Here is a 14,181-nt window from a genome sequence, read left to right as displayed (position 1 = left end):
TTTATGAAATTCATATTTGTAAGGTTTTTCTTCAGTATGTATTTTTTATGTCCTTGAAAATGACTTTAATATACAAAAGTTAGGAAGAAGCAAATGGAAACATGTTCTAAGTATTGCCTTATCATCAGCTTCTATTTTTCATAGTGTAAAAATAAGTTCATCTTCTCAGGCTCTAGGAAAGATGGAGACTCCATGTTTAAATCTTAAATTTTCCAAAATGTAATGACTCTTTCTAAGCACAAATTCTGTTCCACAGAACTTAATAAGTTTTCCTAACCACAGCTTATGTTATTCATCTTATGTTCCTCCAAACATAATGACTGTTCCAAAAAATACAAAAGAACAAAGGATATAATTAATTTTACTGTAAAATCTTTATTCTGCATTTGTTGACATAGATGAGATACTCGAGGAAAGTCACTGTTTATGAATCTTGATTGGTACAAACATGGAGATATGACACGGCACAGGCGTTTCTGATTTTCTTGCATAACAGTTTTATAATATTCTAGATCAGGGTTAGGAGTGTTGGTGTCACAGTTCATGTCCTGAGTTAGATTTGTGGTCCTGATCAGTCAGTAGTAGCTTGTTCAAAATAAATTCTTGATGTTTGCGTTGACCTGGTGTTTGAGTAGTGTCGAATCTCAACAGACCCTATAACACAAAGGCCTTACCAGGTTTCTTATATTCATAGAATTTCTCTCCAGTATGAATTATTTCATAATGAGGAATCTATATAAGTGTGAAAAAGCCTCACCATATTAGATGAATTCAAAGTTTCACTCTAATATGGGTTCATTTATGACTCCAAAGATGACAATGACATACAAGGGCTTTACCACACTAATTACACAGGATTTCTCTCTGGTACACATTCTTTTATGTTCTAGGAGATGACTCTGACTTACAAAAAAGCTTTACTACATTGATTACATTTCTAGGGTTTCTTTCCATTATGTGTTCTTTTAAGTATGAAGAGATGATTCCGATTTTAAAAGGCTTTATTGCATTGATTACATTCATAGTGTTTCTCTCCAATGTGTGTTCTTTTATGTATTTATTATTGTGACCATAAAAGTCTTTATTACACTGATTACAATTATAAGGTTTCTTGCCACTATATCTTCTTTTATGGATGTAGGCACTATTGTGATGTGCAAAGGCATTACCACATTGGTTACATTCTGAGGGTTTCTTTGTAGTATGTATTTTTTCATGACCTTTAAGTAGACCATATGTTCTAAAGACATGATCACACTGATTACATTCATAGGGTTTCTCTCCAGTGTGAGTTCTTTTATGATATCGGAGACCAGCATGAAATAAAAAAGCTTTACCACATTGGTGACATTCATAGGGCTTCTCACCAGAATGTATTCTTTTATGCCTTTGAAGATGATTTTTGTCTTGAAAAGGATTTATTACATTCCTCACATTCATAGGGTTTCTCTCAAGTGTGTGTTCTTTGGTGTATCTGGAGATCCAAAAGATATGCATAGACTTTTCCATATTGGTTACATTCAAAGGATTTTTTGTGTGTTTTAGCATGGGTTCTTCTATGTTTTAGAGAGAACACAGTCTTTTAAAGTGTTTACCACATTGGTTACATTCATAAAAATTTTCTTCAGTCTATATTCTTTCATTTATTTGAAGATTGTGACATGCAAAGGAATGACTATACTGCTTAAACTCATGGGGTTTCCCTCTAGTATGTGTTCTATCATGTATTCGGAGAAATAAAAAGAATTTACTACATCGGTTGCACTCATGGGGTTTCTCTCCACTGACTATTCCATTATGTACTTGGAGATGACTCTGATAGGCAAAGTCTTTACCATACTGGTTACATTCACAGGATTTCTCTCCTCTATGATTTCTTTCATGCCTTCCATGTCTTCTAGAATTGTCATCTTCCCAACTGTAGCCTATAGCAGTGAGATTTCTATAGGTCTCCAGCATCACATCTCTGTAGTGACTCTTCTGTGAAGGATCCAGTAAAGCCCACTCACCATGCACATCATGATAGGTCACTTCACTCATGTTGAGACTTTGGAGCTTGCCTGATTGCACCTCACAGCACCCAGCACCAGGAATCAGACCTTAGCATGCCAAAAAGACTTCTCCTGGCAACTGGGAAAAACCTGCCTCTAACAAACAGTTTTTTATCAAACAGTCAAAGGAAACCTCAAGTCTTGTGAGATGTAAGATATCTTTTTAACTGCCCAATAAACAGCAAAAAATTTGCTATGACTCATGAATAATTGCCAATAAAATAATTAGAAATAACTTTTATTATCCTTTAATTGTTTATATTTATTTTTATGCATTGCAAATGACTAATTTACATAAATCATTGATACATAAAGAACATTAATTTGAAAATAAATGATAATATATAAATTTAATAAAAGTCACATAAAAGATTATGAACACAGTTTAGATCATATGATAATTAGGAGGTTCATTATCCTATATTCACTTTCCCTGAAGGTGCCATAGTAGGCCAAAGATTCCTCAGAGTAGAGGAGTTGTCTAAAGACAATTGTAGAACTTGCTTTATATTCTCAAGGCCGTCTTCTGGGTATCACTTTATTGGTCCTGCCAGAGACTCCAGACACCATTGTGGGAGTCCAAAAATCACTGAAGGAAGACCCCAGACTCAGATAGTATGCAAAGACAAAGAGCATTTATTCTGCAGTAACATCTAGCATGCAAGGGTTACCATTGTTCAGAATGGCAACTGAGATAGAAACATTGGAGCCCCTTTTATAACAGAACTGCTTAAGTGCTTCTGAGATAACAGCAGATTTCTAAAACTTAGGAAACATTCTAAGGGGTTACAGAAATTATTAACCAAAGGTCATAAAGAAGATATATACCACAGGAACCTAGGTACAAAAAAATGTTGGGGGGGGATAAGATATTGTCTGGGTTTGTCTAAACAAAACTTCAGACATGGCTTAGTACAGTTGTAAAGTTTTCATGACCACAGGGCTAGTACCAAATGGTGAAAGTTAAGCCAGCTAATTGCTCCTAGTATATATGCACAGAGGCATTCTCTATTATAACCTCTTATTTAGTTTATGACTGAATTTATGTGAACACACACTCTGAGAGTCATACAAGTACTGAGAATGAAGGGCAGAGATAAGTCCCTCCCCCTTTAAATCCCTTACTCCAAAGTACAGCTGTGCATTTCCTGCTGGTTGCTTTCTCTAGCTCCCTGCTCTGTCACTTTGAGGTAATAACCTGAGGCTGCAGCTTCCAGCCTTAAAGCACTCACAGGCAGGCGATTAGCTCTGAGAATGAAGTATCTAACTTAGCAAGTGGCTCGTGGCCTCCTTTCTGTGTGTGTGGAGATAAAATGGGATATTAGAAATGAACTCCTCACCATTCCCATCAGCCACCAAGGACTGAGGTCTAATCAAGCATGTTGGGTTAAATAGCTCAAGTGACAGATCATTCTACAAAGCAGGAAGGGCCTGTTGTAAACACCCATTTTGTCTGATTGCACTCAAAATGAGTAACTTTAAGGTTCCGGTGCTATATTGGCTAGAGTAACACATTCAAGTGAGGAATGTGCTGCTTTCAAAACCCAAACAGGAGTCTTAGTTATTAAGACTCCCGCACAGGCATGTGCAAGCAATCATAATCAGACTCAACGGGCCATACATCCAGAAGAGTAGAAGGGAGATATGTTAGGGAAATACAGTGGCCTGAAACTCGCAGACTGTGATTAAGTGTCTGATCATTGTTAATTGTATACATGCTTACCTTGCCTCTAATGGAGATATAAAACCACTGCATGTCAATTATAAACTTAAGATATTTAAAAAAAATAAATTACATTGCAAAAAAAGAGGAAAGCTGCTCAAAACATTGACTACTTCTCACCTCATGGGGACAGCCAAAGCAAGAGCAAGAGCCTGCAATGTTTTGGGAGATTTTTGGACAGTTCTGATTAAGAAGCCCAACAAGGACTCCTCAGCCTGGTGTTGAGGATTTTTTTAGATTATCTTGGCTTTTGGACAGAACACTGTTATTCCAGATGGGAAAATTTCTACTTAAGAAGTACTTAATACTTAAGTAACCACTTAAGGTATTTTACCTTCCTCTTCCATTTCTCTCCCACTTCCTCTGCTTTTCTACCTCTCCCTTGAGATAGTGATACGAGGATATTGACCTCTCCTCTTCCAGTCTCCGCTTTCTCCCCTCCCCAGACCTTAACCAACAATGGCATCTTCACATTTTCCTGGTTTCTGCAGTTACTCTGAAGATTTAGATCTATGAGAGAGAAAATACAAAATCTATATTTCTGGGTCTGTGTTACCTCAGTCTATATGATCTTTCCTAGTTCCATCTATTTACTCGTAAAGTTCAAGATTTCATTTTTGAAAAAGTCAAATACTATGAAGTCACTATGAGATTTAGACAAAAGACCTCAAGGCCCCTAACCTGGAAGTGACCACAGTGTCACTTCACTGAGGACTAGCCTTCATGGCACCAGAAGGGAACATACAAGCTTCCAAGCAAGGCAAGCAACAGATAGGCTTATCCGCTGTGAGAAGATATAATATGGCAACACCATAAGATAACACTAAGGGTGCAGTAATAGCACATATATATTGGGGCTACCCAGATGCTTCCTCAAGAAGAAGGAAAACATGTCTGGCACTGAACACTTACTCAACTACCCAAAGCTAGTGACGTTGTGGATATTGCAGGGGAACCTACAATCACAATTTACTAAAACAGAATCAGTACTAATTAAATTTTCATAATCTAACAGTGGACTGTTTAGATCTGTTGGTATATCAATCAAGGAAACTTTTCTTTGCAAAAGACAGGAAACTGCAATCAATGTTGCAGTTTTGAACACCAATCCTGGCTGATAAAACTACAAAACAACACCTGCTTTTAAGGATCAGAGATAACTGCAGAACAGGGGGTTGAAAGAAAGCAAGAAGCAGGGGAACCGGGAGTTTTCTGTGAGACTGTGCCTTCTAGAAATGTCAAATGTTATAGCCACGAAGTCTCAACCATATAGTTGCTCAAACATGAGCTGAACAAACATGACGCTAGTAGACTTGCCAAAGTAAATTCAAAAAGGACAGTGGAGATTCAGCCCCACACAAAGTATGATAACAATGAATGAATGCTGAGAGCATAAGAAAACGTCTTCCCCAAGTAAAAGCACACCAACTGGTTATTTAGTTAGAAATGGTGAGCCTTGAAAATAAACATAAGTAACATTATACACACTGAGCAAGTTGTACGTATGTATTTATGAATAGATATGTTGTCACATATAACAGCAAATGATGAAAATTATGATAAATTAAAAAGCAGGGGAGTATTGGGAAAGTTTGTAGGAAAAGAGAGAAATTATATAATTATATTGTAACCTTAATAAATTATATCTTTAAAAATAGCCAATGAACTGATGAGTTACCTAAGAAGACTTGTAAATAGTTTTAAAAAATATTCACTCTTCTTAGCAACCAGGGAAATGCAATTTCAAACTGCTCTGAGTCTCCTACCAGAGTCAGAGGGGTTACTGTCAGGAAATCAAAGGGCATGGTAGGTGACAAGTCTGGGGAAAGAGTCAGTGTTCGCTGCGACTGGGGAAATATCCTGCAGCCACTGGGAATTCAATGTGCAGGTTCCTTAAGAAACAAAACTACAACTGAAATTCAGTTTGGTAAACCACGAGATGCTACGTCACAACCTGGATGTCACAACAGGAACCTTCTAGTCTACCTTCTAATGCACCTACAAGAACTTGGCTATTTATCATTCAATAAGTATTCTGTCTTCTTTGTAAGGGCCATTGCTGAGACTTAAGATTCTAAAAACTAGAGTGGCTTCCATATAGACTCCAATGTTTTTCTCTAACAGTAGGAGAATTGGGGTGGGTTGGTTGTGGCACCTTTAGGGTGTTCTGGAAAACTACACCTGAGGAAAAAGAGTTCCTAGTATCAGCACATGAATTTAAAGTCCCAAAGGTGCTAAGCTTTACCATAAAGTGTCTGAAAAATCAAGCAGTGCTTGTGAAGAATTAGTTCTATAGGAATTCTATAGGAATGCAAAAATCCAAATTTGGTGAGTCACGGATTCAGAGAGACACTGAGATTCTCAGGTCAGAGTGCCCGCAAGCCAGCTCTGACAGGCCCCTCAGTGAACTGGGAAGGTGAACTTACAATGGAGATCACGGGAGATGGTGAGGCCCGAACTGTGGATATCCACCAAAGAAAGATAACATATGGAATGAGTCAGCCTAAGAGAGAGTCTACATGGCCTACAGGGACCATAGCATAGACACTTGGCTGTCTGAGTCAACCACGGTATTTAGTATGTGGTCCTTTTCCCTATGAGTTACTGTGTTGTTTCGGACTTACCATTCCTTGCCATGTTTCATTTTGGAATGGAAATTCATACTCCATGCATTTGTGTGTTGGAAGTCTATGATGCGATATTAGTTGTAGAATTTTGCGGGTAGTCACAGTTAACCATCTAAGAAAAGGACTGAGCTTAGGAGGTTTGAACACTTCTGGGAATATGATCTTTTGAGGTTTGTACAGCCTTGCACTTTTTGCATGACTGGGCTCTGCTGGGTTGTGAAAGGGTCGCTTGACCATAGACCACACTCCAGTGATCACAGACCTCAGCCTGTAGATGGATCTTATGTGGGCACAGTACAGGGCACTGGTATGTTCTTATAAAATGAGATTCACAGCTCAGAAATAGGGAAGTGGGGCAGTAGGTGACATTTCTGCACCAGTTGTCATCTATACCTTGTGAATTCATGGGAATTAACAATGAGGAAATCCCAGAAAATTCAATATAGACTTTCAAATCATTGTCAAAAGGAGACCATAAAACCCCAGAAACAAGCTTGACCAAGGATGGAAACCTGATTCCATAATGAGAGAACCATGTACCCTTTCTCTTGGAACAACATGCAACAGGCAGTTATCCCTGCAAGCAGAATTATGAGTTTATACACATAAAAACAAACTGAAACAAAACCAGAAAGAAGCAGAATACTAATTTAAAATCTACCTTTAATTTTAAGACCTCATGCTATGTATCCATTTTTTTTTTAACATGAACATCAAAGATCTTTGTGAGACCATTTAAAGAACCCCAGAGCATGCACTAAAATTTTGGCAATGTTTGGTGAGCACGAGTGTGCCTCAGAGTTCACACAACAGTGTTGATCTTACAATACTTCGATGTTGCACAACACACGGCAATGATGGACACCGTGATGGGACAACAGCCTCCTGCTGTTGAGCCTGTCCAACATCCCTCCTCTCACATCAGGAGGCAGAAGAGTCCCAAGGCAATGGCAGGGCTCTTGCTTCACCATGCTGAATCAAGCCACAGCTGTTACTCTGGCTGGAATAAAAGGCACACATCACATTCATTAGAACGGGTGCAGTACAGTGGCTGAGCCACAACACCCACCCCTGGACATGTTGCCTTCACGTTCACAATGTTTAATGCCAAACTCCAGTACATCCATCAGGAAGAAAAGATCGTTAGCCACAACCTAATAAAACCACTCCCCACATTTGAAAGAGCTGCACACTTAGTCAAACAGTGAACTGCATGATGTTTCACAGCTGATGAAAGTGAAGACTTCAGTTTTCTGTTGGCTTCCTGTGGGCAGTCGAGGGTGGGGATGTGACTCTGTCATACCTGATCCCTCCCAGGTGTCAGATAGCTGTTCTCTTCCGTCATTTCTCTTCTACACATTGAGTTCCCGCAGCAATTAGCCCTGAATTCTTCAGGAGTCTTCATAAAAAAGTGAATAATACATTGAAAACCAAAAGTGAATAATACATTGACTAACCGTAAGGAAATGGAGTGGAAAAAACACAGCATTACCAATGTCTCACTCACCAAGTCACTGAATTGATTCAGGCCCATGTAGAAGCTGGTCTTGCCCTGCTCATAGTCGGCATTGTGGGCCTCGATCATTTTCTTAGTCTCCTCCCACACTGCTCTTCTGTGCTTTTCTTCCTCCTGGAAATGAGTAAAACAGCATTTCTCATCTTAACAACTGCACACAGCCGAGACTATGGTGTGGAGTGACAGAGGAGCCATGGAATGTGATCTCATGACACCGCCACCAGCCAATTTCCTCCCCCCCCCCCCAGGGTCATCAAAGCTACCCACCCTGAGTCTTTTTTTTTTTTTAAATATGGCCACCAACAAATCTTATTTTTTTAAATCAGTTCTTTCCTTTTTATTATTCATGTATTTTATTTATTATATATAAGTACACTGTATCTGTCTTCAGATGAACCCGGAGAGGAAATCAGATCCCATTACAGATTGTTGTGAGCTACCATGTGGTTGCTGGGATTTGAACTCAGGATCATTGGGAAGGGCAGTCAGTGCTCTTAACCGCTGAGTCATCTCCCCAGCCCCCCCCCCACCCTGAGTCTTTAGGCAAGCTCTTAGTGATGGCTTGTCCATTCATGCCCACAGACTTCCAACAGCAAGAGATTCCCCCGGGACCGTGCCCATGTTACCAACCGAGCCATAGGCTTTTTCAAATTTCTTCTTCCATTCCTCCCACTCAGCATCCAAGCTTGGATCAGGGGATGGAGAAGCTGAAGCCATTCCCAAGCAGAGGTTGAGCAGGAAGGCAGCACAATTTGGGTCCCCCAAACCTAGAGAACCAGTGATTGTGATCAGCCCCCAAAAGATACACACGTGTAATGTTATACACATCGACTAGGCTCTATTTAGCAATATATATGTATGTGCGTATATGTATATAATAATAATGGATGGAAAAAGAGGACAGAATCTGAAAAATATCAGGAAGGGTATTTCTGAGAATGTGAGGGAGAAAAAGGAGGAGAACAAAAATGTAATTCTATTATTATCATTAAAAAAAAAAAAAAAGCCCCCGAGAGACAATCAAAAAAACAAAGCAAAAATAAAACAAAAAATAAAAGCTAAGAAAAAGAAGTCGCAGGTAACCAGAGCAGAGCTGTGAGGAAATGTGTGAAGGGTGGAGGGTCTGTGTACCTTGCTTGTCTCTGGCTCCCTCCCGAAGTGCTGCAGCTTCTGTTCCCAGGTAGAAACAGCAACTGACAAGGAGGCTGGTGAGGTAGGAGCAGAGCAGCCTGTGGCTCCACCCCTTCCTGTCTGGAGCATGGGAAAGCCTTTCCCTGAAGCCTCAGCCTGGCTCACAGAGCAGAGGTCAAAAGCCACCTTAGTGAGCTAAGTTTCACAGACAGGGAAGCGTCTGGAGACTAAGCAGACCCCAGGCACAAGCTGAATCATACAGGATGTGGATTTTCTGAGAACCACAGGACTCACAGGATGTTTTGTTCTCGGTAGTTAACGATTGTTAGAAAACAAAAGAATGGCAGGGCAAAGTCAGTGGGGGCAGCTTTATTTATGTGTCTCACAGTCCCACCTCAGATTCTGCGTCTGTTCAGAGAACTTGCTTGAAACAGAGCCTATGACAGACAGAAGCATCTTCGGAGAGGATGAAATAACCATCCGTAAACGGAGAAGTCTGAAATATCACTCCACGTGAACATCAGTGTCTCAGTTCAGGGCTTCACAGTGTTTAGAAAAGTTCTAGAGTTGCCCGAACCGAACAACACATGCGTGATGCATAAAAAGCTCTGTGGCCTTCAGGGCTTGATGGGGCCATTGCAGGATTTGATTGTAAATAAGGAAGTTGCTGTGTGGACTTCTCTATAACTCTGACAAGCACAGCTGGGCATGTGATTACAAAGCAGAGTTAAGAAGAGTCAGAAAAGACTACAGTTGCTTTGGCTGAGAAAATACAGAGGATATAAATTTCTACAGGTGATCAGAAGCTTGTTTCTATTTTGATATCTCACAGGAAAGGGTAAATCAGAAAATGTGGGGCCATTTTCCTCTGATGTTCTCCAGATTTTTACTGAGTTCTTGTCTGTCTGATAATTGAGATTTGAAATTTTTGGATGTTTGATACAGGCAGAATTGGATCGATAGATGAATACTTTCTTTAAAAAATGCACATGCCTCTTCAAGCCAAATTGGATAAAAATCTAAGCAGAGAATTGGTATACACAGATAATAGCAACACAGCTTAGTTCTGCATTACAATTAAAATGAAAGAAATCTCTTTATGTGTGTGGTCAAGGTATAGTAGTCTTTGGTTAACGTTTCCTGCTGCATTCTTTAAGCCACTCATAGAATGTTCTCCAAAGCTGGTCCTATACTTGGACACAAAACAATTCTCAACAGATGTACAAAAAAAATTAAAATAATACCTTCATTATTTCTGAGCACCATGGAATAAAGAGCTGGACCTCAAAAGTAGCAGAGAGCTTATAAACTCATGGAAATTGAACCATGTGAATAAAAATGGGTCAGGATAGTCAAAAAAGAAATCAAAATATTGTTAGATTTAAATAAATTACAGGAGATACTCAAAGTTAATGGGACACAAATAAAGATGGTTCTGAAAGCGCTGAGTTCATAGCACTTAGTGCTTACATAAAAATTTGAGTGATCTTATTCTAATAATGAAATGCTACACCTGAAAGATCTAGAATAAAAAGAAGAAGTCATGCCCCAAAGGAGTAGATAGCAAGAAGTTATCAAAATCATCCATTGTTTAAGAAACACAAGAAGATATTGGAAGATGGAAAGATCTGCTATGCTCATGATTGTTAGGATTTGTATAGTGAGAATGGTTATTCCATTAAAAGCACTCTACCGACTCACTGCAATCCCCATCAAAATTCTAACACAATTCTTCACAGATTTTTAAAACCCTTTCAGCATTTCTAATCTGATTCTAGGCACAGAGTAAGGGAATCTAGAGACTTGGGAGATGTGAGGACACGTTCTTAGTTACAACAAGAATTCTGCTATGTTTCCTAAATATTTGATAATAATTGAATTATAAATACTATTCATTATTCTCACATTAATTTTTGTATATTTATTAGAATACATTGTAAAAGTGCTGGCAACTCAAGAATGCTGTAAGAAAATATGTTTTCTCCAGGGAAGAGCTCAACAATTGGTTATTCAATAATGAAAAGTCAGATTTAAAAACATATGTACAATTACCATTATATTGACTTTAGCACCTTGCTTTTACCCACTTTGGAATACATGGAACAACAACTAATTTAAAAAAGAGGCAGTGAGTTGGGAGGGAGAAAGGATAGGTATATGGGAGGGTATATGTGGGGAGGAAAGAAAATGGGCAAATGATGTAATAAAAATCTCAAAAAAAAAAAAAAAAAAAAAAAAAAAAAAAAAAAAAAAAGGGAAAGAGGTCCCCTGCACAGGGGCATCGAGGTCTAATGGTTTAAAGAGCCATCACATTGCACTGAATGCAAACTATGTTTACTTATCAAATTCATGTGAATTAAAATAATTGAATTTCAGCAAATTTCAAATAGACTTTCAGACCATTGTAAAGGGAGTGCACCTAAAATCTTGGAAACAAAATGAAATCAAGGATGGAATACTGATTATATATTGAAAAGACCACTCACCCTTCTTCTCCAACCACCACCACACAATTATGCCTTCACGAAAAACTATGAGTTAGCCACCTAAACATTTACCTCCAGAAAACCAGGAAGAAACCAGAACACTGCCTTTTAAATAAAGCTTTATTTTAAAGACGTAGACTTGTATATTCATTTTTAAGATTAAATTTAAAAAATTATTCCAGGAATCATTAATATAAATGAGTTGAGAGCATGGGTTAAAGCATTGGTAAGGTTTTATTAGTGTGAACTTGCTTTGGGGTTCATATCACAGTATGGATCTTAAGGGACTTCAGTGTGGGATCTGACATGTCAGGGGCTGGCTACTGAGTTGGGAAGGCCCCTGATGCTTTGATTCTCCTTCTCCCAGTTTAGATCTTCTTCTTTACCATCAGGCAGCTCACATGTTGGGGCAGACATCTCTAGAAAACGACACAGTGACTGTTTCACTCCTTCCCTAACTTTATACTGCTGTTCCCGTTACTCTGGGTGGAAGAAAAGCACATCACATTAATTAGAAAAAAAAAGTATCCCAGTAGCTTTATCATAGTACTGCCCCTAGAGCCTCTGTTCTCAACTTTGAGAGTAATACCACGTCTAAAGCTCAGCAAGTGGTACATGCACCATTGTGCAAGAAGAAAATGTAGTCACCTACAACCACTGTATCAACTTCAGTCAAAGTTCATAGAGCAGAACACTTAGACAGTGGACTGCATTGTTATCCCACAGCTGCCATAAGTGAGGACCTCAGTTCCTTCTTGGCTTCCCTGTGGGTAACTGAGGGTGGGGATGTGACTTTGTCATACCTGATCCTGTACAGGCATCTCATCGCCACTCTCTGCCAAATCCTCAAATTCGGGGACATCGTCAACTGGCTGTGTTTGTTTTTCCTCCTCTCCAAACATTGGGTGGAAAATGTTAGTCATTATTTTCATGAGTTCTTCATCAGCCTTCATGGGAAAAGCAAATAAAACGTTGAAAACCAACAGACTAACTGTAAAGAACTAAAGTGAAGAAATAGAGTTAATCTGTCCAAGTCACACTTACCGCCAGCTCACTGAAGGCCCTCATTTCTACGTGGACTCCATCCTTCTCCTGGTCATTTTTGCTATTGTCCGGTTTGACAGTCCTTATAAATTCATCCCACACTATTTTTTTGAGTCCTTCTTTATCCTAGAAATGAACACAAGTGACAGTATTTCCTTCATATTAACTCTGCACTCAAGCCAACAAAGTAGATTTGCTGGACAGGTAAAGAGGAGCCCCAGGGAGGGATCTCAGTACTATAGCTATCTATTCTCTACACTCTGTGTTTCAGAAATGTCTGCCACCTTGTGTTCATAGTACACAACTTTAAGCGACTCCTTGCTTGACCCCTATGACCTTTTTATGCCTATATACTCCTAATAGCAAGGACTGTTCTCTTTGAGATCCCTTTGGACAGTTCTCGTGTGACCAACCAGCCTGTCAGTTTCCTTGGAGTTTACCTTCTGCTCTTGTAATTCAGCATCCAAAGTGGGATCAGGGGATACGGCAGTTGAGGCCACTCCCAGGCACAGGATGACAAGGAAAACTGTAGGAATCATATCTCTGGTACCTAGAGGAAAAAGGGAGAAATCTCTGTCTAAATATTTAAAAGCTACTATTTTTTTTTATAACTGAGAAGAAACTAAGGCACCCATGGTGGACCAAGACTGTTCCAACTATTTCAAGTATTTATCTAAACAATGTGGAAAATGCTAAGGATGTGGTTCACTTGAGGAAAATATACCAGGGTATTTGTTAGTAGCTGCTCGTGGCTCTAGGGATGAAAATAGTTAAGTAGTGTGAGCTTCAGTTTTCAGATGGATGTTCATATACTTCATGATTCCAAAAGCTGATGCTGTAACTGAGGACTGAAGGCAGAGTTGGCCTAGGATTTATACAGATTAATGGAACTTCAAGATCTGAAGGACATTGAACATCATCTTCCTGCCTATTATACAGCAGGAGCTACCCTATGTCTTGGACCCTCACCTCTTGAATGATAACAGTCTATTCTGTCCTTCCTGGAGAACCTAGGAATGACAGTATTTGCTGAGTCTTTTGACTCACCACTGTCACTGTGCCTCCTGAGTCTCCACTCGCTACTGCCTAGAGGAAGGGGTTCACAAGGTTACACAGTCAGGTTAAAAGAAGACCCTCCCAGGCTTCTCAGCTCAAGGCTTTCTAGGTTCTCTGTTTAACACCCCCAGAAGATGTCAAGCCAGGAGCATGCTGCCTGGTATTCCTTCTGCAGAGGGGATTTAGATTGTGCTGGTATGGGAAAGAAGTGATCCTAACTCAAAAGTTCTGGGTGTGGCTGACATTGTTCAGGGGACCAACTGGCATTCCCTGTGACGAGGCTCAGACTTGCACTCACAGGGATCTAGCATAAAGTTGCATGCCTGAGGGGCCCGGTTGGCTATTTGGTCTTCTGCTCATCCTCCTCTGCTTCTCTACACCAAGGCTCCTGATGGTAAAATTATTCTCATTCTGCCTCATTATCCAGGGAGTTTCTCCAGAGGAAGCCTCCAGTTCCCAATCTGCTTTCAGAGAACCAGGGCCTTACCTGAGATATCCAGTGCTGTGCTGTGCACTCCAGTGATTCAGCTCTTCAGGGGTCCCTGGA

The 14,181-nt window shown here is 39.6% G+C and overlaps 3 protein-coding genes across 4 annotated transcripts in view; all 3 read right to left on the bottom strand.

Annotated features, from left to right (window-relative positions):
* LOC308435225 (acyl-coenzyme A thioesterase THEM4-like) overlaps positions 1-1,509 on the bottom strand; it is a gene marked incomplete at both ends in the record, with an annotated part of 30,360 nt that extends 28,851 nt beyond the window's left edge. The window contains 1 exon segment of the mRNA XM_080935916.1: positions 1,089-1,509. Within this exon segment, the coding sequence (XP_080792042.1) occupies positions 1,089-1,509 (421 nt within the window).
* Positions 1,510-7,184: 5,675 nt separating this feature from the next.
* On the bottom strand, positions 7,185-9,090 carry LOC308417678 (protein CTLA-2-beta-like). 2 transcript variants are annotated; one of them, XM_080913015.1, is made up of 5 exons: positions 9,049-9,090; positions 8,548-8,684; positions 7,909-8,031; positions 7,705-7,800; positions 7,185-7,401 (listed from the first exon to the last, which is right to left on the bottom strand). In XM_080913015.1, the coding sequence occupies exons 2-5, from the start codon at positions 8,632-8,634 to the stop codon at positions 7,393-7,395; spliced, it is 315 nt and encodes a 104-aa protein (XP_080769141.1). In that variant the 5' UTR covers positions 8,635-8,684; positions 9,049-9,090; the 3' UTR covers positions 7,185-7,392. The 2 variants fall into 2 exon arrangements, with proteins under 2 accessions (XP_080769141.1, XP_080769140.1); XM_080913014.1 differs by having other exon boundaries at positions 7,705-8,031.
* A 2,887-nt stretch (positions 9,091-11,977) lies between these two features.
* LOC308435163 (trophoblast-specific protein alpha-like) lies at positions 11,978-13,117 on the bottom strand (the record flags this gene model as incomplete). Its single annotated transcript, XM_080935783.1, has 4 exons — positions 11,978-12,016; positions 12,338-12,481; positions 12,579-12,704; positions 13,019-13,117. 4 exons carry the CDS (start codon positions 13,115-13,117, stop codon positions 11,978-11,980), a joined length of 408 nt encoding a protein of 135 aa, XP_080791909.1.
* Positions 13,118-14,181: the final 1,064 nt, after the last annotated feature.

This window comes from Micromys minutus (genome assembly GCF_963924665.1).
Source record: "Micromys minutus genome assembly, chromosome: 1".
In the NCBI taxonomy this organism is placed as follows: Eukaryota; Metazoa; Chordata; class Mammalia; order Rodentia; family Muridae; genus Micromys; species Micromys minutus.
The sequence above is the reverse complement of the archived record's forward strand: the minus strand, read 5'-3'. Positions and strand labels throughout refer to the sequence as shown.

Coding starts and splice junctions, on each gene's coding strand:
- LOC308417678 (XM_080913014.1), bottom strand. CDS start 8,634: ATGGCTTCAGCTTCTCCATCCCCTGATCCAAGCTTGGATGCTGAGTGG. Junction 8,032..8,547: donor TTGAAAAAGCCTATGGCTCG/GTTGGTAACATG, acceptor ACTCATTTCCAG/GAGGAAGAAAAGCACAGAAG.